The 27,400-nt window shown below is 37.6% G+C and overlaps 1 protein-coding gene across 3 annotated transcripts in view; it reads left to right on the top strand.

Moving 5' to 3' along the window:
- Positions 1 to 27,400, top strand: part of ANO3 (anoctamin 3) — a 205,424-nt gene that overhangs the window by 155,620 nt on the left and 22,404 nt on the right. For all 3 annotated transcript variants that reach the window (XM_032111236.1, XM_032111238.1, XM_032111237.1), the window contains exons 11-14: positions 2,081 to 2,202; positions 3,352 to 3,486; positions 11,038 to 11,134; positions 15,559 to 15,619. In XM_032111236.1, coding sequence (XP_031967127.1) covers positions 2,081 to 2,202; positions 3,352 to 3,486; positions 11,038 to 11,134; positions 15,559 to 15,619 — 415 coding nt within the window. The remainder of the gene's footprint in view (positions 1 to 2,080; positions 2,203 to 3,351; positions 3,487 to 11,037; positions 11,135 to 15,558; positions 15,620 to 27,400) is intronic.

The following is a 27,400-nucleotide window of genomic DNA, read 5'->3' as shown; positions in this document are numbered from 1 at the left end:
GTATCAGTTGTTTCAAATTGTTCCAGTTAGTTGTATTAAATATTTTTGCTTGCCACCTACAACAGATTTTTTTTTTCTAATAGCTTAGCCACTTGATCACAGTTCAGGAGACTGCTGAATTATTTCCCATTTAGTATTTTCAAAATAGCTCTGGATATCTTCCACTACTTTTTCCAGTAGTTTAAAGTCTATTAAAGACTGTAAACCCACAAAATAAATTAAAAACCTGTGTAAAACTTCAGAGGGTTTTCAGAAAATCTTTTGATGTTGAAAAGAAGAAGCAAGCCACACATCTTCAGTCCTTTGAAATGCTGTCAGGAGAATGGTAATTGCAGCTCTGAACTCTGGGTGTTTTGGCTGAATATTGTGACTTGGTTTTGTGTTGCAAAGGACTGGGCTTTACAAATGGCTGAGAGTAATTTTTTTTTTATATGGTATTAATAATTAAATACTAGGAATACAGAGAAGGAGTATTTTAGAAAAATAATTTAACATCATTGTTAATGCTTCAGCTGTGCGTTACTAACTTCAAGGAAAAGCTGGCTGTACTACCAGAAAAGCCTGTGAAGCTTTCTCTGGCATCAAAGGCATGCTGTCATATGCATTTTATATGTTCCTTTGTTATGGCATAAGCTACTGTTTGCACATTTCAGTTAAAATTAGTGAAATCATATTTTTAAGGCCCTCTTACCTTGATTACTGCTTGACTGATGCTAAGAACTAGTGGTAGAACACTCAATTTATTTTTTTCAATTTTTTTTCTTTGCCACATGAACAAATAAGACTGAAAATTCAATCCCAGTGGGAATGCTGAGACTTGAACTCTTTTATGGGTAACAGTGAAGAAAGAAGCAGGAAAAAAATTAAAGCTGGGTAATGCTTTGCAGTCATTTTTCCAGCCTACTGTGAGAATAAGTTGATGTTCTCTTCCTAGGTGTTCCTAGATGCTGCAAAGGTCACACTCAGTGTTGACATCTTTGGCATGCTGCTTTGCTGACTGTAAGGAGAAAGGAGTAGAACCTGGACTGTTTGCTCTGTTTAGCCTTGGTTTTAATTCATTCATAAGTCAGAGCATCAGCAGATCTTCTTGCTGAGGATCAGATTGCAACAAGTAAATGTGTTCTTTGAATTGCAGGGAATGTTCAAGATTTCAAATACATTATAAAAATCTAGATGGTTTAATTACCTAGATCTACCAGGGCCAAGAATCTGTCTGATCACTAACTGAAGTAAGGTGCTGAAGAACTCTACTCTCCTCACAAGAAATGACTTGACTCACTTGCAGTCAATTGCTGAAATATTTTCTTTACCATAGCTGAGTAGTGGGAGTTTTTTGGGGGAAAAGTTCAACTAAGGGATATGTCCTACTTCAGAATTGGAGCAAAATTACAAATGCAAGAGATTCTGCTCAAGATTGTTCTAGCAAATCTGTGTGTTACCTCTTGACTGCCAAGCATGAGGCTATTCTCTTAGTCTGTTAGGTGGTCTGTAAATGTCAGATATGGCCTGGAAGGACTCGTTTTGGATCAGACTGTTTTGCTTTTAATGCCTCGAGAGTCTTATGTAGCTTCAAAATAATACTGGTTCTGTTTCCTTCATCTTAGAAAATATGTACCACAGGAATTTTTCTGTACTGTCAACAGTAGTGAAAGAAAGCCGTAGAAAAATGTCTAGGAGAAATACTAGAAATTTCTAAAATTTTATAGATGAAATAAAAAGATACCACAAGCATTTCTTGAAAAATCTAAGTAGGCAAAAGCACACAAGTAGGCATCTATTAGTGAAATAGAAACAATATTGAGGTCATATAAAGAGTAGAGTACTTTCTTAAAGTCTTGTATTAATATGTTTCAGTCATTCATTATTAGAGAAACTGGCCATTTCAGAAGTGTATGTAAACCCTGTCTCTTATGTCAGGCTTACAGTAACTCCTCATGACATGTTCCAGATGTGCTCAGAATAAGAGACCTATTTATTAAAGAACATTTCTATTAAAATTTTAATCAAAAATATCAAAGAAACTTATACCTTTTCCATAGTGCCTGGTAATGTACTTAAGTTTCTTTGTGGTTTTTTTCAGGGAAGCCACAAAAGCAGACATCCCATCAAAACACATGGAGCACAGAATCACAGACACCTCTTATATGAGCGCTGGGCACAGTGGGGAATGTGGTACAAATACCAACCTCTTGATTTAATCAGGTATTAGTACTTTGAAGATTTTCTGACAACAGTGTGCTAACTATATTCATAAATTCCTTGTGCTTTCCTCTAATATTTAGATATTCCCTATTATCGGATAAGGCTGGAATTCTCTAAGTAGCTTCTTTTGGCTGGTCGTTTGTAGGGCTGTTGATTTCAAATGAGTCTGCATAAAATACATGTAGTTCCAACTACTCAGGAATTAGCAGTGTGAAACCTAAAATACAAACCCATAATGTGGTCTGCTGATCAGAGACACTTGCCCCTTGTGAGAGCACCTTTGAGAGCAGACTGTGATCTACATGGACAGTCAGAGTTACCAGATGCAGAGGACTTAAAATGCAACCCAATTTAACCTTTCCATGTGGGTTTAAATAAGCTCTTATTTATATGTCTTAGTGTCATAGGTTACCAAATGTAGAGAAATATATGTAATTTAAGTTAAATAATGGTGATATTTGGGGTTCATAGTTTCCTCCTCTGACATTGAATACCAATAATTCATTTTCCTTACTGTAAGTTTTTATTCCTGATCTGAGTCACAACCAATTATTGGTGGAGCTAAGCGTGTGCCATGGGACAATTTTATACTGTATCATCCTTGATTGACTTTCTGATCACTGCTATTTCATCTGTTCTAGCAATTGATACCCAAGTTTTGAAGAATTAAAGTTCAGTCTTCAGTTTGTGTTTTCAGAGCATTGTTTTCACTAATAATAGTTTGAAATATGTCATATTATCTACGTATGATTATCTATCATAAATGTTTTTTTAAATGGAATACTTAAGTCACACTAACTTTTTCCCTTTCCAGATTTTTTGTTCTGTGTACATCTATTTATCTATCTATCAGACTGTCCTGCCTTTAATAATGTTGACACTAGCCCATCTACTTAGTCATTGCAAGGACATGAAAATTACAGAGGCACTACCGTTATATCCTTGTATGTTCTCATAAGTCTGCAATTAGTGTCACTAAAATGTTATGCTAGCCTGAAAAAAACCTGTTTGGTAAACTGACAATTTTGCCATAAACTTGTGATGGTGGTTCCTTGTTAGAATTATTCTACTACTGTGTTTAAGTAGAGATAGATAGAGGTCACCATGAATTTTAGTTTTAAGCAATATATGTGTTTCCTTTTCATGTAGGCGATACTTTGGTGAAAAAATTGGACTGTATTTTGCCTGGCTGGGATGGTATACTGGAATGCTTATTCCTGCTGCACTGGTTGGGCTGTTTGTTTTCCTCTATGGGTTATTTACAATGGATTCCAGCCAAGTAAGGTAAAATTCTGTTTAGTAATATGTAATAGCCTGTTGAAAATTAACAACAGTCTGGCACAACTTACATAGCTATACTTTTAAATGTTTTGAAGATATGGTAATAATGTAAAAATAACCATATAGGATATTGGGTATTTGAGTCAAGTACATACACTTTGTATATCTGTTTTGCATCTAGTCAGATGTGTACCACTGGCAGCAGCCATTTTTATCACCGCATCTGCAGTGATTCCCATTAAGGAAAAACAGACCACTCTTAAGGACCATTTTTCATGTTGCAGATACTGCAATAGTTGCTGATCTAATTAAGGCTAACAGGTGAAAAAACAGACATATTCCATCATTACCTCCATCTTGCTATAACTTCTACAGTGTAGTACAGTTACTAAACTTCAACTTTTGCCTATGTCTTTTTTTTCTTCTTCATTAATAATTGCAAACTTGGAGTCTAACAAATCTTACCTGTGTCAATGTAACTTGCAGCCAGGAGACTCAGCTTCAGGGAGATTACAGCCATGTGAAATGAACCAAGTCTTCAAGTTTCCCACTGTTGTGATTTTGCTCTGAGAAGGGTTTATGTCAGTTTAGATGTTGTGATGAGGGTGCTCAAGTGATGACTGTACTTTTAGGAACTCTCTGAGGATCCACCCTTATTGCAAAGTTTTCCATCAGATGTTATCAGACAGTATCAATGCTCTTAAAACTGCAGCTGGTGCTCCAAGCAGTTTGGGGGCTTCAGCTGTATGTATACTTGGAGTTGGACTTCATAGAAAATGTTGTTTCTCTAGCTTTGAGCAAGACTATATTCAAATTTTATTTAGGGATTTTGCTTAACTTCTATTTCACAGTGAATTATTATATTCTACAGTGCTGTAATGAACACTTTTTTAAAGCTTGCTTTGTACAGCAAACTCCTGAGAAACTGTACAAATTCAAACCACATTAAATACAGTTGAATGCAATAAACTTACCAGCCAGGAAATGATGCTATCTATAAGATACTGTTCTCTGTAGTAGGACTGTTTTTCACCATGTCTTCAAAATGCAATGGATCTAAGAGGATCAGCCTGTTCTTTGAGCGTAGGGACTACAGCTGTTAAACTGTCAATCTTGTATTTGTCACATGCACAATGGCACAGTTCCAACAAAGGGGGAACAAGGGGCCATAATCTACTATTATCAAGGTATAGCTTAGTATTTCTTCCATGTGGAAGAGAAAGGTGCATCACTGGCAACTCCCTGAGAGAAAGAACAAAATTTCTAATTTCATTCTTTCAATCTGTAAGCTATTATGTGCTTTTATATCATAGAATATCCTGAGTTGGAAGGGATTCACAAGGATCATTGAAGTTCAGCTCCTGGGCCTGCATAGGACAGCCCCGAGAATCCCACCATGTGCCTGAGAGCATTGTCCAAATCCCTTTTGAACTGTCAGGCTTGGTACTGTGATCACTTCCCTGGGGAATCTGTTCCAGTTCCCAGCTGCCCTGTGATGGAGAAACCATTTTCTAACATCTAACCTACACCTTCTCTGACACAGCTTCATGTATTCTCTCTGGTCCTGTCACTGGTCGCCAGAAAGAGGAAGTTGTTAGACTGCTATGAGATCTCCCCTCAGTCTCCTATTCTCCGGGCTGAACAAGCCAAGTGATTTGAGCTGCTCCTCATATGGCTTCAACTCTCTTAGTGTCCTCTTTTGGACACTAAGAGCTTTGTATCTTTCTGTCATGGTTTGACACTGGCCAAATGCCAGGCACCCACGAGAGCCATTCGCTTACTTTCTCTTGTTCTCAGCTGGGCAGAGGAGAGGGGAAAAAAGTTAAGAAAGAGCTCATGAGTTGAGATGAGGACTGGGAGCAAACACTCTAAGGGCAAAACAAGTTCAAATTTAAAGGTATAAAGAAAATTTATTATAAACAGTCAGAGGAGGATAATGAGAATTAAAATAAGCTTTCAAAACCACCTTTTTCTTCCCCCCCCTAGCCTCTCCCTCCTTCCTACCAACAGCACAGGGAGACAGGGCGTGAGGGTTTTGGTCAGTTCATCACTTGAGATCTTCTTCTGTTTACTCAGGGGGAGGAGTCTTCCCTCTGCTATGGTGTGGGGTCCCTCACATGGGAGAAAGTTCTCTGTGAATTTCTCCAGATTGGCTCTAATCTCAGGAGCAGCAGTCCTGCCAAAACTGCTGCAACTTGAGTCCCTCCCACAGGCAAACAGTCTTCCCAAAACTGCTGCATCCGCCCACTCTGGCGTGAGCACTTCTCTCAGGGGCTGTGGGTGGATCTCTGCATACCCTGTGCACTCCGTGGGCTACAGGGGGACAGCCTACTTTACCATGGTCCTCACCATGGCCTGCAGAGGAATCTTGGCTCCAGCGCTTGGAGCACCTTCTCCTCTTTTTTTCCACTGACCTTGGTGCCACCATGTTGTTCTCCCTCACATGTCCTCACTTCCTCTTCTTCTCTGTCTAGAAGAAAAACTGCTGCTCGTAGATACCACTGCCAACAAGTTCCACCAGTTCAAAGATTCTTGCAAGATCCCGCAGCACCAAGAAGTTGGTCTCCTCTAGGTTCTGCATTGAGGAGTCACTCGCCATGTTTTTGCCACCAGTCAGGCGGCCCCACTGCCACTGCGCGGGCAGTGGCAGCCACCGCGGCGCTGGTGCTATTTAATGCCTCTCTTCATAGGGGGTGCTGGGAAGGAGAAGCCACCGCTGCTGCCCCTGCCCTTCTGCCTGCAGTGTGGCTAGGGGGCCAGGCAGGCAAGCCTCATCGCAGGCTGCACCACGATAGCCCCTCACCACCCTTGGAAAAAACGGCGCTGTTTTGATTTTCTTCTTAACTATGTCATCACAGAGGCGTTATCAACTTCTCTAATTGGGCCAGCAGCCAGTCCATGTTCAGAGCCATCAGAGATTGGCTCTGTTGGACATGGTAGAAGCTTCTAGCAGCTTCTCAGAGAAGTCACTGCTGTTGCCTTCCCCTGCTACCAAAAAAACAGGCCGTGCCAAATCAACATATTTCTTATCTTGTGGGTCCCAAAACTGCACACCGTATCCGAGGTGAGGCTGCACCAGCACAGAATAGAGCAGGACAGTCATCACCTATGTGTCATATACTTCTCCCAGGAAGATACGACTTGCAGATGCAACTCCTGTTTAACAGAAAAATGCAGTTATCTTCCTTGCTGAAGGTTGCAGGGTATTATGAATCACATGAGCACAGTGGTAGCCTAGCCTTTGGGGGTTTCTGTCCTCTGTTTTTTCCCTTGGCTGTTGCTTAGTAGCTGCAGACAAAACAAAGACAAAACACATTTGAATTTGTCCCTGTGGGGGCTGGTTGTATTGGGTCTCATCCTGAGGTAACTCAGTGTCATGCTGTGCTTCACAGAGTGCCAGCGTGCCCCAGGTCTCCGGGCTCTATTCCAGAAGCAAGAGACTGAAAGTTAGGTAAACCACCATATAAGCCCTATATGCCTACAAGGGAAGGTGAATATTCATATATTTATTATAGCTATCATTAGCCAGTGTTCATTTCAAAATACTGTCAGAGGGTGGGTTATTGCAGAAGTCTTAACCATGTGCTCTGTGGCAGCCCCACATCTGTAATCTGGATGTGTTAATTCTGTGGAGAAGGTGCTACCTGCCTTTGATTGTGTGAATCTGTGCAGTCCTTCTGGTTCGTCATGACACAATACTGTCGTGTCAGTGCATTGCCGTGACCGTGTTAGTAAGAACAGCTGTGTAATGTGTAACTCAGGCTGATTATGCCTGGCCTGATAAAATGTATGTAGATACGTATCACCTTGTGTACTTAGGCAATTCCAAAGGCCACTGATAACAGATGCTACTCCTTGCCCTATTTTCTTACTTAGCCTGGAAGGTGTTGGTAAGGATTAGACAGAAACTTTGTACCTAGAGCAGGCAGGAGTTATCCATTAGCAGGTAGATGGACTGCACACCTGCTCTTATTCTTGCTGTAGTCTGGGACTGAGAGATTATTTATCTAGTGTTTCTGCATTTGTTTAAAGAAAATTCTATATAAGCTTCTGTAAGAGTTTTAAAATCTGTAATTTGATTTTAAGCACTGCAGCTACCACCATACACAAATGCAGTGTTCAGCAGCAATCTGGAAGAAACAGAATTGAATATGTTACTTTAAAAAAATCTAGACACAGGAAAACCAGTTGAAATCAGAAATTTAAACGTAGCATTAGGGCATTATGGCAATGTCAGAACTGGCATGTTACCCCAGGGTCAATATTATTAGGTGAACACTGTTTCCTGTGAAACGGCTTTATTACACTTGTTATGAGGAATCTGTGGATGTTAGGAAGAGTTGATTTAAGTATGATAAGTTCTGTCAAAAAGCTCTATTTTTTTATCTGTCTTGTGTACTACAAAATCTGAACTTAGCAAATGATGAAATCAGTTTTGCAGAAGGATGCTTTGCTCAGTGATATGCCTTCACCTCCCAGGTGCAGGAAGTTGCCGTCAGCCTCCCTCTAGCGGCTGCAGGCAGGAAACGATCGTTTTCTTTTTTTTTCCAGATATCCATCACAGTTTCAGCAGAGAAGTAATAAGCAAATACAGGAGTATGTGTTGCCATAGAACCAAACGTTACTTACCATGCCAACCATAGGTTTTGTGCAGAAATTATTCGAGGGTTATGCAGAATGCTATCACATCTAAGAACTGGTTTGTCTTGTTTACAACTTGTCCAAGTGCCTGCCTCTGCTCCATGCTCAGGGTCTGCTAGCAGTTTGCTCTTTATATATACATATTAAAATATTAGATAAATATATATTACACGTTTTGTGTATATATATATATTAGCTTGTGTCAGAAGTCCATCTCAGCTCAGCACAGGGCCATAAGTCTATGCCCTCTATGTAAAGGAAAGATTCTCTCTGTAGTTCATCTCTGGCTGCCATGGGCAAGTTGGAAATGGAAAAGAAGGAAGGATACCACCAAAAGGGAGCAAATATCCCCCTCTCATACTGACTTTTGCCTCTTGTCATAGTGTCTCTCTTCTTTGCTCAGTTAGTATCAGGGAAGCAGCAAACTTTCAGGTCTGATTGAATAATTTGATGATTTGAATGTATTGTACAGTAAAGAGGAACATTAGATGGGAAGACAAAAACCCTGAACACACACTGTGGTGTCAGAGACTAGACACTATGATAAGAAAATATGCGTGTCTGTCCCATGTTTAGAAGCAGAAGTTCCTCCATTCTACCCATTTCTCTTTCCTGTCACAAAATAGTTGCATAAGATCGGCAGTGTTAACTGAAATGGACATTGCAATGGAAGATATTCTTTGTCTTGCATGGGTTTGGAATCAAGCTTAGTAATATTGCGGTTGCCATAAGGCAGCAATGAGGTCCCCCAGGGTACTAAGTTTATATACTTGGCAGCTCATTGCAGGATTCCATTGCGAAAAGAAGGTAACCAAGAGAAAAATCAGAGAATTTCTGTTGAAGAATCTCCATAGGAGCTCCCAGGACATTTGGGTTATATTCATAGTACTTGGACATACAGAAACAAAAATGGGGAATGTGAACTTGTATTTGTTGTTTCATACACTTTTAAAAAGATTTTGATCCAAGTGCCCTCCTTGAGCTAAACTGGAGGAAATATGAAGTTATAGTCAAGCAGAAGGGCTTAAGTAGTCCTACAGCAGTCCTGTCGCTTGGGTTCTTTGAACAAATTAGATGCAATATCTCTTACCTATCTTTACTCTCAAGTTAGATGTCAAGTTGGTTAGTCTCTATAAAAGTAAATCTGATGGTTTGAAAGAGTTTGGTTTTGAATGTGTTTATAGATATCGTTAATTATCAGTGTTATAAATTGTTCCTTTATTGTCAGTCAAACAGAAATGCCAGGCATGAACTCAGCATATCTTGAGCTGTCTTTGCACCATGTGCTTTAGTCAGATTTCAGATATATAGGTGAAAACAGTACAAAGCAACTTATATTGCTCTTATACTGAAGATTTGAGTTGCAGTAACAATTAACATAGCACTTGTCACAAACACTTGTGTTACAAATGTTACTGCTTTTGCAAAGTAGTGCGAAAGCATGTGACCTATTACTGTCAGTATAATTTTGTGAAACTTCATGTGTTATTAAAAACAAAGCAACACTTTAACTCAGGATATATAATATAGAAAAAGTAGTATTTACCGTCTTGAATTTAAATTCAAAGTACAGTACATTTTGGCCTTATATTTGATAGCAGTTTCCGTTATTGCCAAACCATTATAACATAGGATTAAAATGTGATTTTTTGCACTTAATAATTTGAATGAAAATGTAAGCAAGAAAATTCTCTGATGTGACACACACTAAAATTTCATTTACTCTGCAACTCTGAAATGTCTGGGTATGCTCATTCTGGCTTAACAGTTTCTCAGGACAATTTCTTTGTCAGGTTCACATTCAGTGAATTGGTGATTCTCGTGTTATGTGAAATATGACCAATGATTAATACTTATATTTAATCTTTTATTGATATTTACTGTTATGCCAGAAAGTATTTAATAGATGCACTCATTTGGAAATAAGCATAATCTTCCAAACAGTATCAGAAGTGTAAATACAGCCTTTATGAGGAGGAGAGATGAAAGTGCCATGTTTATTAAAACAAATTAGTTAGGATTTCCTGGCATTTGTTTTATACTGCTACTTCCCTAGTGTGTCAGGATCATTTCAGGCATGTCATCATTGCTAAAGGGTAGGGAAAGGTGCTTGCTGAGGTTCTTTGGGAAGCTGCAGTTTTAACTGCAGTTAAAATTTGCTTAAAAATTCATTTTTGCACTTCTGTTAGTTCTTTTTTACCTTTGTTGAGACACTTAGTTATGTACTATGCTTTGAATACGAATGGTCCCAGTGAAAACAGTGACTTCATCTTCTTAAATCTTAGAATTCTTAAACATCAGAATGTGGATTGAAGATATTGACCCCCAAAATAGGATATTAAAGTGGAGGTTTTATATTAGTCCTATACATAAGTTCTTCTGTAGAAAATAAAAATGCAAATACTTGAAATACTACTGCAAGAAATCCCCTTTAGTGGGTTTTTACATGTGGCTGATCTAAGTGTGTATACATATCATCCTGTGGAACAGACCTTCAGCTGATATAAATGGTGCCATTTGATTGAAGTCAATGTAGATATACCAGTGTTGTCTGTCCTCTTAATGTTTGGTATCTTCTGCATAATTTAGAAAAATAGGCTGTAAATGCATTTGAAGGGTAGTGAGCAATTTTTTTTTTTCTGTTTGTGATATTTGGGAGAGAATTTGCTAGTGTGAGAAGTGTAATATGGTGCCCAAAAATATTGTATGCTACTCTGTGGCCCATAGTATTCAGGTTCCTGATTTGGGATTAGGCTTTTCAAGCCAAATATTCACTTTTAATTTATTTTATTTGTCCAGTTTTGTGGTGTAGGCACTGTTAACGAACAGAGAACACAAATGGCATAACCTCAGAAAATCTTGGGAATGCTAGAAGTGTTTTTATAACCTTTATTTTCCTCTTTCATACTAAAGCAAAGAAATCTGCGAGGCAAATGAAACCATTATGTGCCCTATGTGTGAACGCAATTGCACACTACAAAAACTCAACGAAAGCTGCATATATGCCAAGGTAATTATTGTACTATCGCTATCAAGATAATTTTGATTGTATAATGGCTGCCCTTGTTTCAACCAAGCTTCCTAAAAAACATGTTATTTCTCTACAGATGTTATTTTCAGCCTTTGTAATTCACCTTTCTAATAAGAGAATGCTCTGAAATGATCTGGGGTTTTTAAAAAATTGCTTTATTTGAGCATTTCCTTATTAATATATTCTTATTATTTTCATCAACTTATTGAGTCCCCTGTGAGGACTTAATAATAAAACTCTTTGTAATGTTTTTCCTACTTTCCTTTTAACTGTCTTCTTACACTGTTCCCCTTTCTTGCTTTGTATTTGAATTTTTGCTCCTGCTTTGCTCTGTCAAACTAATGCAAAGATTTTATACAATTAAATATTTTGCTACAAGAAGCTGTTTTTCAAACTTAAATAATCACAAGGATCTCTGCATAGATGCAGTGTTTGCAAGTGAGCAATATATTTTGATGTGTGGTATGTTCATAATGCTGGAAAAGCAGCCTTGGCTTTTATCTTGGTATTCTTTATCCCATAAAATAAATCTTTCTCAGAAGCCTGTATTTATAAAATGTGATTGTCTCTTTCCATGGCATTGCAACAAAACTGCGGCAGTGTCAAAGAGAGAATCAATTTTGTGTTAGATGTCAAAATTTCTTATAGATAGGACCAATGCTGAGTGAAACTCAGCATTTCAAACCTATCTGTGAAAATATTTTTTTAAATTATTTATGTTTACCATTTACAAATTTAATTTTCTATTTTTGGATTAGAACACAGAAAACAAACAAAAATTGTCTCCTTTCAAGATTTGTCTTTTCTGGATCTCCCCCAGCTGGGGGAGAGATAAAATTCTCTTTGGGAGGGAATAGGATTACCATCTGGTCACTCAAATGGCAAAGAGAAATAAAAAACAAAAAATAGCTTTATGAAGTTTTTTCTAAAGGTTATAATGCAATGCCTTAAATCACTGTGATGTCTCTAAAGAAAAGTTCACAACAGCTTCACTCATTACCTCTTGCTATGAACTGCCGGGTTTCTAGCAGGGATTGTGATTCTGCTGATTACCACTGTGTTGCTCAGTTTGAGCAGCAAATACCTAAACATGTGTAAGCATTTCCACTGTGTTTGCACCCAAATTAGTCAATGAAAACAAACTGTAATTTTAGAAAACAATTTCAAATCAAATGGTCCTTTGTATTTTCTGAAACACTGTTAGTGCCATAAGTAAGTAGAACTAACATATTTAAAAATAAGGCATAGGATCTGCTCTCTGGAAAAGAAAATGGCATTGTCAGCATTTTCCTCTGGCTTTGTCATTATGGGAACATAATTTACTTCTCTGGCTACCTTGTACATAACCAATGAGCTAATAAGCAAGGGAAGCTATTCATGATTAATTTCAGGTATCAGCACCCTTATTCTGGAATATGTGTTTTAATCTTTGCTCATTCAAGTAGCTCATTGTAGAGTACATAAACATTGAGTTAATTAGGAACAGTGAGTTCCTCTAAGTGATGTTCATCTCCCCAAATCTGCTTATGTCCTGGGACCTGCCTCATTTATGTAAGGCCTGTGCTCGTGTTTCAGGTTATTAAACGTGCTGTCAGGGGCTCTTCCTTAAGTATCTGCCAAGTTTCCCTGCAGAGGATCACTTTGGACAGAACAAATAATTGCTGGAAAAAATCATATCCTTCAAATGCTTTTTCTGCCAAAGTTTCGTAAAGCTAGAGACAAAAGACAGAAGATGCCTTTTTCCTTATTGTTCCTGCACATTTCTTTCATCCTGTCCCACTCCCGTTTACAAATGCTGCACTGAAGTGATGTTTATAATTTAAGGGAAAGGCAGGTAATACCTTTATTGTAGTTGAAGGACTGAATGATCAGGCTGTCATTTTCGTCCACATTAAATGGACTCTTTGATCCGTGGTGATTCGCATGGTCTTGGGGCTGGTCCTGCACCTATCACACTTTGGCCTTGACTTGGGGCAGGGTGTTGATTCAAGGTGGATTTGAAGTGCCTGAAGTCTTACCTGATGATGACAACATCAGTCAGATATGTAGACTAAGCAGGACAGAGTCTTACAATATTTTGTTTCTGCTTAGAGACCTTCTTGATCAACAGAGTCTCAGACTATGCATTTAGCCTTTAAGAGAATCAAGTCTTAATTTTGAGTGTGGTGCTATAAGACTTTCACCCAAACACTCTGTGTGAAGACAATGCCGAATCAGGAGCCAAGTATTTATTTTCTACTCATAGCAACATTCATTTTGCTGGGTTAGGTTTGCTTGGTTGGTTAGTTCATTTTGGTTTTTCTTGAAAAGATGCACTCTTTCCTGAGCAGAATATCCAAGATCACATCTTCACACAGATCTACATTCAAAACCAATAATATTCATCAGATATATTGTGCTGCTTTTGTTCACCTCTCAGATTTTCAGTCTCATACCCATTATGTTTGTGTTTTCCTTTATGGAAGCAAAAGGGAAAAAAAAAGCAAAAACATATTTGATTGACAGTTGATCCTACTATATGATCCTGGCATGGAACATACTGGATTTATTGATCTCCAATACCAAATAGTCAATTCCATGTAAGAACCTTAAAAAAAAAGCAAATAAACCCATAACTGACATACAGATAAGATGTGTTTTTAATTAAATTCTCACAATATTATAATAATTTTACTTAATAAGAAATAAAATATAGGAAAGAAACACTGTTTCTAGTAACTTTTTCTGCATTCATGAGTTAGTTTTCTTGATTTCTGAGGCAGAAGTAGTAACGCCAGCCTTTTCTAGAAGAATGAAAATCTGTCTTCAGTATGAGTTGCCCTTGCAGCACGCAGCTCTCGCAGGAGCAGATTAGGTAACTTGCCTGAGGCAGGCTGTCAGCCCCCAAATCCTGGCACACCTGTACAGAACATTCCTGTTGGCTAGTGTAACTTCAGGTATAAGAGAAGGTCACAGTACAGCAAAACACAGTCTGGTTACCTGCACCCTTCCATTGGCATAAGGACAGGTTTATTTTCATGGCAAAAGCTTAAAAATTGGTTCTTAAGCCAGCAAGAGAGTCAACATCAATGAAAGGAAAGTCTTTTCAATAATATTCCATCTCAAGACATTCTCTTCTTGTTTCAAAGAGTGGGAAATCACCATTAATTTTCTGTATGGTTTAGGACAATACATATCAGAGGTACTTTTTCATTCCTTTTCTCTCTCTCTTCGGGTCCTCTTTTAATATAGGCCTGTTGATAAGTTGATTTGCTCTAGTATTTCATAGTGATTTGTGCTTTTTTTTTTTTTTTTCAAATAGGAATTTGAAGCCTCTGCACTGCTTAGTAATTGCCAACAACATCTTAAACCACCTTTTTTTAGAAGAAATGTAGGCCTATTATCCCTGGATAAATTACATTGCTATAAATTGGCAACCTTAAATCTACTGAAAGGACATTGAACTTACAAGCTTCCTAAGTACTGCTTCATATTATGGCTTGAATATTAGAAATTTCATATTTTTGTAATATAAATCGTGGTGTTTTCGTAAGTGAGACATCAAATTCACCCACTCAGATGTTTAAAAGGCATGCAAAACCTAATTTTCAATCAATACTTATTTTCAGTAAGCATGAACAAATAAATGTAACTAAATATAAATAAATAAGTACTTTATATTTTAAAAATTACTTTCAATCAGTAAGCCTTAGGCTTTGCAGCTGAATAGCTGTTCTGACCAAAAAATCTTATAACAAAGAGTAAGATAAGGGGTAAATCTAACTTAAGAGAAGAGCATTCATGAGAAGAAATTAACTTCACAGTTTAGAATTATGGAGACTTCTGGGAAGTGATATTTAGAAACTATTTAATGTTTGTTGGAGTTTAGGTGCACAAGCCTTTTAAGAAGGAGAATATGTCAACAATTTGAGAGGCTGACATGTCTGGATAAAAAGGAATACATGCTATTTTTACCTGCAGAGAAGCTGCTAAATACCTAGGTAGAAGAACAAAATGGAATCAATAGAAACATTAAGTATGTAGAGGGAGAAAAGTGAAGAGTTTTTTTGAGCTCTTAGAAAACTTAAAATAGAAATGATTGAGATTAAGTTTGACCTACCATATGACAAGAATTCTGCATGAAATTTTAGCTTGTCTGGACATGGACAAAACAGCTCAGTGTCTGTGAAACAAAATGACTGATAATGCATGAAGTGATACTCTGGAACAGCAGATTTCAAATTGTACTGGAAGTCAGAGTGTGACATTGACAAACCTTGGTAGAAGAAACGTGCTAGTAGGATTACTTAGTAGAATGCTTAGCCTTTAGTTTCCACCACCAGTTATGTACTCTGGGATTGTCTGGGGCAAAAGATGAGGTGGCAGTGTTATTTTTTCCTGATGTATTTATATTTTTTATTCAGGTTACACATTTGTTTGATAATGGAGGGACTGTCTTCTTTGCAATTTTCATGGCAATCTGGGGTAAGTACATTTTTACTTGTTTGGGTTTTTTTTTATTTTTAGTTCACCTGTCTATTTTATATGATTACTTAATAAAGGGAGTTTATAGTGCTTGATAAAAGTTAAAGAAGGATTATGATTTTGCCACATAAATTAATTTTTTTTGTTTTCATTAACTTAAATTTCTATGCCATTGATGAGTAACATCTTTTATGGCTAATGTAATCACTGTCTTTAGGGTCTTAAATGTCTTTAAGCCTGAATTTTATATTATTCAGGCCAAAATCCTTTTAGAGGCAGACATGAAGGTTAATTTACTGATCTTGACCCAATATAAAAATCACATCTTATAGAGGATTCTTATAGAATAAGTGAGAATGGTTTTATGGGAGCTAATTAGAGGAAAGTATAGGAAAGGTTTGATGTTAAGTGCTTACTGCAGTTAAGGTATTTACATTCAAATTCTTAATTTGAATCTCTCATTATGTTCACACTGACATCACGCACACATCACGTTGCGGGGCTCAAAGTCAAGCAGGGGGATAATCCACAGAGGTCACTGTTGAACAGGAGTTACCAAGAACAGTCTTGCCTCTTGTAGAAGGTCAGTGTAATAGTGCCATAAAAGACAGATTTAATGGTTTCAGCATGCAATACTTGGTAGAATTAGCTTTCACTGCAGCTAATAGGATTTTGCTGCTGGGAAATAGGGAAGAAGAATGGAACAAGAGATAATTGATTCTACCAATGTACATGTTTGTCAGTGTAAACCCTGAGAAAATTACACTAGTTCACATACATGCAGCTGTCATCATTCAAGCCAGAGTTTTACAATTTTGAATGAAATGGTAAACAACAGCTCTATTTATGTAATGTGTATGAAAAAGTATTAATGATTCTAACTTAAAGTGAAGGAGGAACAAATGTCACAAATTTTGGAGGCTGGCATGGTAAGAGGAAGTAAAAGCATACAAACAACAGCAAAACATCAAATAGTTACATGGAAAACAGAAGCACATCCCCATACATGTGAAAATTATGATTGTATTGTTAAAAATTAACATGCTATAACTAACGGGCACACTTCGATTACTTGCCTCAGTGCTATGTCTTCATTTACTCCTAATTTTATTATTTCTGCCTTGCAAATATTAATTATTACTTTAAAAAATTCCTAAAATATAGTGCATTTAATTATATGGTTACCAGTGCGGACGACACAGGTAGCTTCTTAGCATCTCTTCATCTCTGTCTTAAAAGTTCTCCTTCAAGAGAACTCTTTCCATTTTCAGCTGAGGCCAAGGTTCAAGTGTAAGGAGGAATTTGCTTATATGACACTGCTTTACTACAGGAAAGATGGCATTGTATGGGCTAAGGAAGGTGAAAGCTGAGCATTACATTTTTCTTCATATCAAGCATCCAGAATAATATTCCCATGTAATTTAAGTGAATGTCTCAGATTTTCAGTCTGCTACCAAACGTGCTGGATACAATGTTAGAAATGAGGTTCTGGTATTGATGTGACATATGCTGTTTTTATGACTGAACTCCAAAAGACTGGCAAAACTGCATATATGGACTCAAATCTTTAATATTTTAAATTCTAAATACCTGTTTTGCCCATATTCAGTGTGACTGACATAGTTTCTCTCTGAGGTGTATGTGCATGTAATTTACTCACATATCAAATAAAACCTCATTGCAACATTCACAGACAGTTAGTGAGATAACTCCATTCCATCAACATGATCCACAGTCTCCACAATAATTACAGTGTTTTAGCAGAGCATAATGACAAGACCATATCCCACATGTGTAGTTTTCTCTGCACTTTATTTTGTTTATTCTATGACTTTACAATTGTTTCTTTTACATATTCTTTGTTTCTTTCTTTCTATATAGACATGTCTAGTAATTGCAAACGGATAAACTATGCAATTATTTGCATTATACTGCCATAATTTTACTCTTTAGCTGGACAGAACTGGACCATGCTTTTCAGGATACCTGTATGTGTATCAGAGATAATTCCTTTCCTCTCATGTTAAGTATTTCTTCTATCTAATCTGTACTGACACATTTTAAATAATTTCTACAGATCTAGCCTGCAATTCAAACAGATCAGTTTGACAGAGGAATAGAAGCTTGTCATCTTCCTTCCCATTGATAGTGATTTGAATTCTGTGTCATCTAGTCAAAGGTTAGATGTAATTTGTATTACTCAGTAATTCCATTCTCCCCAACAAACTTCAAGTAATCCAAATTAAATAATCCAAGTAAATCTAATCAATCTTGTCATATTCACTGAAGAAGGTACAAATGTAAATTTGGGAAAATAATTACCTGAGTCATTTATCAGATAGAAAGTATATTTTGATTGAATAGTTTCACTTCAAAGTAGTTAAGCTGAGGATTTTTTTTTTGTATTGATACTAAAATATCTTTGCAATTCTAGTCAAATTTTTCTCTGTTACATTGTTGACCAAAGTTACACAAAGCAGAATCTTACCTGGGTGCTATTTCTCGATATTATTTCTAAAAAAGCAAGTATAAAAGCCATCCAGGAAAACCATAGGTTAATCATTCAATTACAAAGTAGAGGAGTGATGCTCTGCTACTGAACCCTGCATGTTGTATATTGGTGTACCTTGTGATTTTCCTTACTTTTCAAGACATTGTTTACACAGTAATGGCTGTAAGGTAACAACTGCCAGGTTGTTTTCGAAAAAATGAAAGGGTGTAGATAACAGGCAAGAATATAATCTGAAGCAAGTATTACAATGCAGGGTGGTATGGTGTGATGTCAGCCATTGGAATGCCATCAGATGGGCACCCTGCATTGTCTTCCTCTGTCTTGTCTGCTGTGCTGGTTTTGTCATCTGATGCACTTCTGAAATGCACATCTGATGCACTTCATATCGTATGGTTCAAGAGAGTTGTCTAAGTGAAGAACTGAAAGAATATTGTAATGATTTTTTTATATATTGCTTGAAAGATTTGTATCCCTATACACTGGCTACCTCATGGTTTAATTCAGCAGTCCCTCACATGTAAGTCCAGTTAACCACTTTCTGACATAAGAGAGAGCAAAATATGAGGGCCCTGATGCATGATTTTCTGAAGATAACTCATGTCCTCCCAGCAACACCCATTCAGCACCCACATGAGTGGTCAACTTTCAAAGCTACTTCCTAATCTGATTTACTGGCAGCTTTCAGCTCTTGCATTTAAGCTGAAAAGGGCATATTGCCAGAATTTATTTTGATTTTATTTTCTATGAGAAAAAAGGTGTGTTTAGCCTCTCAGTATTTGTTTAAACATTTAAAAATAAGGTCTGGGAACATAATATAGATGTTTGGAGTATGATTGCACTTCAATGCAAGTTTTTACATACTCATGGAGAAGACAAAAGCAATCATCTTTTTAAACCTCTTAAAAGTATTTTTACTTCTACCGATATAGCTTCATCCTTAGTTCGGTAATTGACACTGGATGACTAAAGAGTCTAGCTTTTTTTCAGTTAATCAAGGTTTGGGAGAGTTTTTTAGCTATAGTTCTGAACTTGCCCACAATCCTTTGAACAGGTTCACCAATACTAGGTATTATTTTCCTGATATTTCAGAGGTTAAAAAAATAGCTTGTAAGGAGAAGATATAGAGTTAAGAGGCATATTGCTTGAACTAAAATTTAAAAATAATAACTTAATGTCAGTTGAAAACTAGTTTGACTGGAGTCAATGATGTCCTAATAATTCAGTAAGACCAGACCATTTAACCAGCCCTGCGCAGAAATAAGAAATGTTCTTATGCAAAACACTTGTACTGTTTCTTACCTGGGTCACTGCTTGTATCATCATAAAGCCATCTGTGGGAAAATGGCTCAGACCTTAGCACATATAAAATATCCAACAAGGCCAATTAATACAGATCCCAAAATGGCTCCTACAATGATGCCAACTATTACTCCTTCTTTGTTGTTTTTGTCTGGGGGAAAAAGGAACAAAGATGAAACATTTGAATGGGAATAAGAAATCTATAAAACCAGTGAGTAAGACATTTCACCAAGGATCTGAAACACTTTTGCAAACTATGACTAAACCAGCCTCTCTGCAGAAACTTTCTGCCTTTATGAAAGAAAACAGACATCTCCATCCTTAAGGTTTGGAGGGATAATGGGGGTTTAGGAAAAATATAAAGGCAGCTAAATGAGTTTTTAGTCAAATAAATAGGTTTCAGGTTTAGTTATTGAATCAACCACTATTTTTTAATTAAATAAATAAGCAGTAATCATTCTTTGAATGCAATTATTTGTAAGCATTTAAGCTAGCAGTTAAAATTGCAGCCTCTGAATTTCAATTTTTGTGTGTGCTAGGTTAAAAATTCAGTAATGCTTCTTGCACCTGTTCAGTTAGCAGAATAAATGCATTTCTTCAAGATTTTCCTCAAATTTCATAGAACTTTTCTTCAAGGTATTCCGTTTTTCTTGGAACTGAACTTGCTCTGCAAGCCTCTTTCCTTTTCAATCAGTGTTATCTAAAATTCAGGTACATTGTAATTATTATCTATGTATTAACTATGATGGGAAACATGAAAGTCTGATAATCCTTCAGTTCTTAGTACAAACCGTACTTTCAGTCCTGTGTTAAAAGCTTGAAAGCTAATTAATGCAAAAAATTACTGTGCCTTCTAATCTTTCCTTTTCTTTTCTTGAAGACCTGATTCAGAATAGCAGGATAGAAAAGTGCCATGACAGTTTTATGTGCCGTTGTTTTCCCACGCATACTCAACTTGGTAATTAAATGTACAATGAGTAATTCCTTTGGAAGTGTTTGTAAGAAGTCATCTTTGGTCACAAAAGTTTCTGAACTTTAATAAGTTGACGTGCTGTATGTTTTAAATCTAATTTCTACACATCTGCTTGGAAGGTCTACTCCAGTGTAAATAGGCAGTACCTGTCACTAGCTTCTCTCACTCTGGGAAGTGTTAAATAATGAATTAAAGAGTAAATAATTTGAAAAAGATATGTTTTATTTTGGGTGAGTTTTAGTTTTAGTCTGTACTAGGTCAGTTGTAAGTTCACATGTCTCATAAAGCCTCCAGTTCAATTTAGAAAAAGGTTTTATTTCAGCATTATAATTTTATTAAACCAGTTGGACTTTAGTTAGATCCTTACCTTCATTGACATCTTTTGTATTAAGTGATGCAGTAGGATTGCTGGAATTATGGTTCAGCTTTTTTGTCTGCTGAATGGGGTTGAAATATGGGGTAGGACTGTCCTGCTTCACCATGGGTGATGTCAGAGTGACACTGATGGGGAACAACAGGGTGGGTTTGGTTGAAGAGTTATCACTGGGAAGCACTGAAGCCCCAAGAGTAGTGTAGATGACTTGGTGTAGATGGAATGACTTGGTGTCACTGTGCAACTAGGTGTAGGTGCAGCACTTTTTATCACTTCGGAAAAGTCACCTGTTGTTCTAAATGTTGCTAAAGACATTGGTCTTCTGTGGAAGCTTGTGGCTGAGTTATTTATTCCATTTTTGGGACACATTTGAAGAGAAGGTGGTGCCATCAGAGGACCTCAGGGGTATGCCTTTTGCCCCACTGATCATTTCTGTTCTTTTCATTATATTCTCTTTGGTATTGGCAGCTGCTGGTGCAGCGTGACTGGTGGTAGAAGGACTTACAGTGGTAGTCACATGCAGAACAAATCTCTGTGAAGTTAGTTGCACTGCAGAGTGACGGTTTTCTGTAATTGAGCTGTTTTCTTTACTTGTTTCTTTTACTTCTCCAGCCTCAGCATTGCTTTTGTTCCATTGCAGTCTTAGAAGCAAAAAAATGAGTCATTCCACAGGAGGATTGCATGGTGTTGAGTTCAGAGTTTGTTTTATACAGAACCTGCAAGAAATTCACTTTTGTTTATGATTTTATTTTACCAAACCAAGTTACTCGATGAAGACCCGAGTAAGTTGGTAAAAGAAGTTAGTGTTACACAATAGAAATCTCACTGATTTACCATGTGTCGATGCTGGAAACTTTATGTCCCTGAGTATTAATGATATAAGAATCACCTAAAATAATTTTGATGATCAGCAAAATTGATCTCTTCTTGATCAATATCAATTGCAATATTGATCTCAGTGTGCTTATGGAGATGATGTGGGATAGCTCGCATGACTGGAACGTTGTCATGGAGGGCTACACACTCTATAGGAGAGGTACACGAGGAAGGGCTTGCTGGTGTCAGAGTTGCCCTGTGTGAGGCAAGACTTGGAATGTATTCAGCTCTGACTTGAGGTGGATGAGGAGTAAGTTGAGAGCTTATGGGTCAGGATAAAAGGGGATAATAGTAAGGGTGACACTATTGTGGGTGTTTGCTACAGGCCACCTGATCAGGAGGTGGAAATGGATGAGGTCTTCTACAGGCAACTTGAAGTAGCCTCAAAGTCACAGCACTGGTTCTTATGAGGGACTTTAACTGCCTTGACATCTGCTGGAGAAACAACACAGTGAAGCACAAACAGTCCAGGAGGTTCCTGGAAAGCACTGATGACAACTTTCTGAAACAGGTAGTAGAGGATTCCCCAAGGCGTAGCATGTTGCTTGACCTCATACTAACAAATGGAAAGCCTTGTTGGAGATGTGAAGGTTGGGAGCAGCCTTGGCAGCAGGGATCATGTGATTGTGGAGTTCAGTACTGGACAAAGAGGAAGCAAGGCAGCAAGTAACATTACAACCATGATCTTCAGGCGAGTTACATTAGCCTCTTTAGGGATCTCTTGGAAAAATCCCATGCAAATAGGCCCTGCAGAGAAGAGGGGTCCAAGAGACTGGTTGATATTCAAGGACCACCTTCTCCAGGCTCAAGAATGATGCATCCCAATGAGAAAGGAGTCAGGCAAAGCAGTGAAGAGTCCTGTCAAACATAAGCAGGAGATACACAGGAGATGGAAGCAGGGTCAGGTCACTTGGAATGCATATAGAGAGGTTATCAGAGTAAGTAGAAGTGAAACAAGGAAGGCCAAGGCCCATCTGGAATTAAATCTGGGCAAGTATGTCAAGGACAACAAGAAAGGCTTATTCAAATGCATCCATAACAAAAGGAGGATCATGTGGCCTATTATTAAATGGAGGGGGGCCCTTGTAGCTGAGGGCACAGAAGAGGCAGAGTTACTGAGCGTCTTCTTTGCATCGGTCTTCACTGACATGGCTAGATCTCAGGAGTCTCTGTCCCAGGTGCCCAGGGTAAAAGAAGGTCAGAGAGAAGAGATTTCCTTGTTCAAGGACAATTGGGTTAGAGAATACTTGGACAAACCTGACATCCACTGCTACATGGGCCCTGACAGGATGTGTTCACAAGTGCTGAGTGAGTTGGCAGACACCATAGCTAGGCTGTTCACAAATATCTTTGAAAGGTCTTGGTGATCAGTAGAGCTTCCTGAGAACTAGAAAAAAAACACTGTCACCCTGGTCTTCAAGAAAGGGAAAGAAGGAGGACCCAGGGAACTACCTACAAGTCAGCCTCACCTCAATCCCAGACAACTGTAATCAGTGGCACAGGGTCTAGTTGGAGGTCCACCACTAGTGGTGTCCTCCAAGGTTCAATACTAGTCCCAGTATTGTTTAACTTACTCATCAATGACTTGGGCAAAGGGGCAGATGGCCCCTCAGCAAGTTTGCTGATGACACAAAGATGGGAGAAGTGGCCAGTACCCCAGAGTGCTGTGCATCCCTCCAGAAGGACCTGGACCTCATGCATCAGTACAGGCCGAGGACTGACCTGCAGGAAAGCAGCTCTGTGGAAAAGGACCTGGTGGACAACAAAGTGTCCATGAGTGTGCCCTGTGGGCAAGAAGGCCAATTGTGTCCTGTGGTGCACTAAGGAGAGCATTGCCAGCAGGTCAAGGTTGGTGACCCTGCCCCTCTGCTCAGCCCTGGTGAAGCACATCTGGAGTGCTGTGTCCAGCCCTGGGCTCCTCATTTCAAGACAAGGAGGTCCTGGAATGGTTCCAGTGGTGGGTTATGAAGATGATTAAGGGACTGGAGAATCTCTCTTAACACGAAAGGCTGTGGGAGCTGGGCCTTTTCATCCTTGAGGAGATCTCATCAATATATCTAAGTATCTGAAGGGAGGGTGTTAAGAGCATGGAACCAATTTCTGCTCAGTGTCAAACAATAGGACAAGAGGCAATGAGCAGAAACTGATGCACAGCAATTTTAATCTGAATGTGAGACAGGACTTCTCTCCTGCTTGCACTGGAACAGGTTGCTTGAAGAGGTTGTGGAGTCTCCCTCACTGGAGATATTCAAGAACTGCCTGGATGCAATCCTGTGCCATGCTCTCTGGATGACCTTGCTTGAGCAGGGAAGTTGGACCAGATGATCCACTCCCTTCTAATCTTACCCATTCCATGATTCTGGAACAAAAGTTTATTTGCGTAAGAAAATTCCATGGTTCTATAAACAGACCTCATACTCAGAAGGGAATAATTCAAAACCACTTTGCTATAGAGTGAGGTAATGAAACATATATGGATGGTGTTCCCAAGGCAATGTTTTCTGGGCAGACAGCAATTCTAAGAGCATGCTAAAGAGTTATGCTCCCTTGTGAAGAATTAGAATTGTTACAATTAACCTGGAAAGTTGATGGATAATGTTTTGTGACCTTGAGCAGTGATTGTCATATGAATGCTGCCAGGAGCAGATTGAAAACTAATTGGTCCAGAGGTTATGAATGAGGCTGAATTTGTGTGTGGACTTTTTCTGCTATACAAAACTGGAAACAGCATATTAGGCATTAACTTTTCAAATGTTAGATTGAGAAGAATGAGAAAAACTCATCTTGAAGTCACATGATTGTACTAGGTTTGCTGTTCAGTATATGCTGCTCAGTGGGGTTTTGACGAGGGGTATTTTTTCTATGTATGAAACAGATTGCGATCATCTGGTGTTTTAACTCCCAAGCATGAGCTCTCATATGACAGCACAGTAAATTGTATAAGTTATTCTTCAGCATCATTATGTAATTGGGTGTCCATGTATGTGGGTACTTTACCACCTGATGTAAGGAGATTTATACCTGCAAAGACTAACTATTTCTTTTGTCTTCAAGCCTCTCCTACTTTCTTACGCTTTTTCCTATGGTTGTTTTTTTTTGAGGGTTTGTGTTTTGTTTTGAGGTGGTTTTTTTGGGTGGGAGGAGCAGAGAGAATAAGGGCTGGTTTTATTAATTTGTTTGTTTGGATTTTTTTATTTAGTTTTATATTTTCCTCAGCTGAGCTTCTTTGTATGTAACATTGTTAAGAGCAATGCGAAGAGTACATACAGTGATGCTAGGTAGGAGTCAGCTATGGCTAATGCTTTATCAATGGATAATTAAAATCGCATCAAGGTATTTAATTTCATCTTTATTCTTATTTATTTTGTGCTTTGAAGGTGGCACCATTACTTGAAACACATGTTCTTATACAATGTCATTTAATCTATTTTAAAATGTATATTCCATTTCTCCACACTGCTTATTTTCCAAGTTAAGATCAGTTCTATAGTGAAGGACCTATGCTTGGAAAAGATTTGTAATTTTCCTAACAAAAAGAAAAGAGAGAATTTCTGCTTGTCAGTTAAATTCAGGATAACCACTTTAATCCCAAACAAGCAAGCCAAAGAAAACCATGTTGAAGTTAAATTATCAGCTCCAATTCTGTTTGCAGTAGGAACAATAGACCTCCAGAGGACTATTAAATGCTGTACTATCTGAATATTAGATTTTGATTCATTAGTAGAAATATCTGCAAAAAAAACCCCAAAACCTTGAGAAAAAACCCCAAAGTTTTCAAAACACGCGCTTTCATTTTAATCGTATTATTGTTTCAATAATGATGTGTTCTTTACATGATTTTATTAATAGTCATTAGTGAACAAAATGGTTTTTGGTCAAATTGCTTATTATCCCTTCACTGTAAATAAACTACATAGGGAAATTGTGCTCCATTCACATTGACTGTAATTTTTAATTCCTAGAGCAGTGTACAAAGGAGTCAGTATCCTTGCTGAACAAATTCTTTGTCATTTTTTGTGATTGTCTTGATTTGTGTAAGCTTTGTGGGGAACCATCGAGAACAAACCTCCCTGCTTTGAAAGTTACTGTAATTGTCAGGCTGTATTGAATTGCTTCCTTGTGTGTGCAATACTTAAGACTTTTTTTTTTTAGTGAAACATCAGTGTTCATACAATTTAGAAAAATACTGAAGTTCTTCAAGGACAGTCATTGCCTTTAGAGCTGAATATGCAAGCAGTGATGTTGCAGTAAAACAGCAGTGCTATAGATTAGCCAAATTTATAGAAGAACCCTAAACTTACATTAACTGGTTGAGTAAGTGTTTAAGGAAGCTATGAACAGATTATTAATGGAAAAAACCAAAACAGATTGTGCTATTTGGTTCACTGGTATTCACATTCCTCCGTACCAGCTCAGTGAAAATCAGTGCAATAGATATAGCCTGAAGTGAGTAGAACTGGGACAGTAGACAGTAGACATGGGGTTAGGCTGAAGTTCAGTTACCTAGATTAGCTTGACCTTTTCTTTTTTGGCAAGAAAAAGAGGTTTTTACATATGTTGGTCACCATCATGTTTCTTCAGTGGGTTTTGCACTCTGCATTTTCTTCTGTGCTGATAGAGTCACATTGCATCTGAGACCTGTGCCAGCTGAGTAGAAAAAAAGCCGGTTCCAGAAAGGGGAAGGTTGAAATTTCTCCTTCAGTGTATGGCTTTACAAAGAGATGTAGTGGCCCTTATTTAAGGTCACCAGGATGTGAATGAATTTCCCATAAAAATGGCCCTCCAATGTAAACCTGAGTATGTAAAAATAGGTTTTTGGTGTGATAAAATAATTGCAACATTTCCTGACCACAGCCCAGCACCTGCCAGTGATAGGCATAATGTCTGCAAAACCTCTGCAATTGTCAAGAAAATAATAATTTCAACTTCTTTTATGGATAGATAATACAGTCTATAGATCTATAAACTCAAGTGACATTCTTTTGCCTGTCATTAAATTGAACCTTTCACCATTTCCCATTAGATTACTTAGGAAGTAATTTATGGAGTAAATGGTGATGTGATTAACAAATTATTAATGGCACTTTTTTTATCTGAGATAATATGTTCATATTTGCAGAATTTTCGAACTTAACAGAAGCCTCAATTTTACCTTTGCATCTATGAAATAAAAATAGACAGAACATATAAAGTAAGAGATAGACTATTTAACTTCTAGAATTCACAAAGAAATAATTGCAAATCATGGTCTCAGAAACGTACTGGATGTTTGGTCATGTGGCTCTTGGCTCTAAAATTCAGATTGCTCTCCAAAAATGACATTCTTCTAAATTTAATGAGTAATAAACATTACATTTTTAAGTCTAAATGTATTTTAATTTTTGTCCTGAGAAAAAATAGTGTTTAAATTTTTAGTAAACTACAAAGAGAAATATAAATATGAATTTTAATCTATAATTAATTTAATTTTTATCCTCTGTTTACTATTTAGCAACCTGACAAATATAAGTGCACTGGCCTAGCTTCTGAAGTGTTTCCTGTCAGTTTCCGGTAGAATTAAACTCAACAGAAGCAATAACAATGTAGTTTCTAACAGAAGTTTGCTATAAAGTGTCATATATGAAATACTGCTCTCCATCATCAGCATTTAAAATGGCTCTGAACTTACTCTGAGGGAAATTCTATACTTGCTTGATAAGGAGCATAAGTACCCACTAAAGAAAAGTATGAGTTGGAGGGAAATACTGT

Source organism: Corvus moneduloides, chromosome 6 (genome assembly GCF_009650955.1).
Source record: "Corvus moneduloides isolate bCorMon1 chromosome 6, bCorMon1.pri, whole genome shotgun sequence".
Taxonomy (NCBI): domain Eukaryota; kingdom Metazoa; phylum Chordata; class Aves; order Passeriformes; family Corvidae; genus Corvus; species Corvus moneduloides.
Note: the sequence above shows the minus strand (reverse complement) of the source record. Positions and strands in the feature narration are given on the sequence as shown.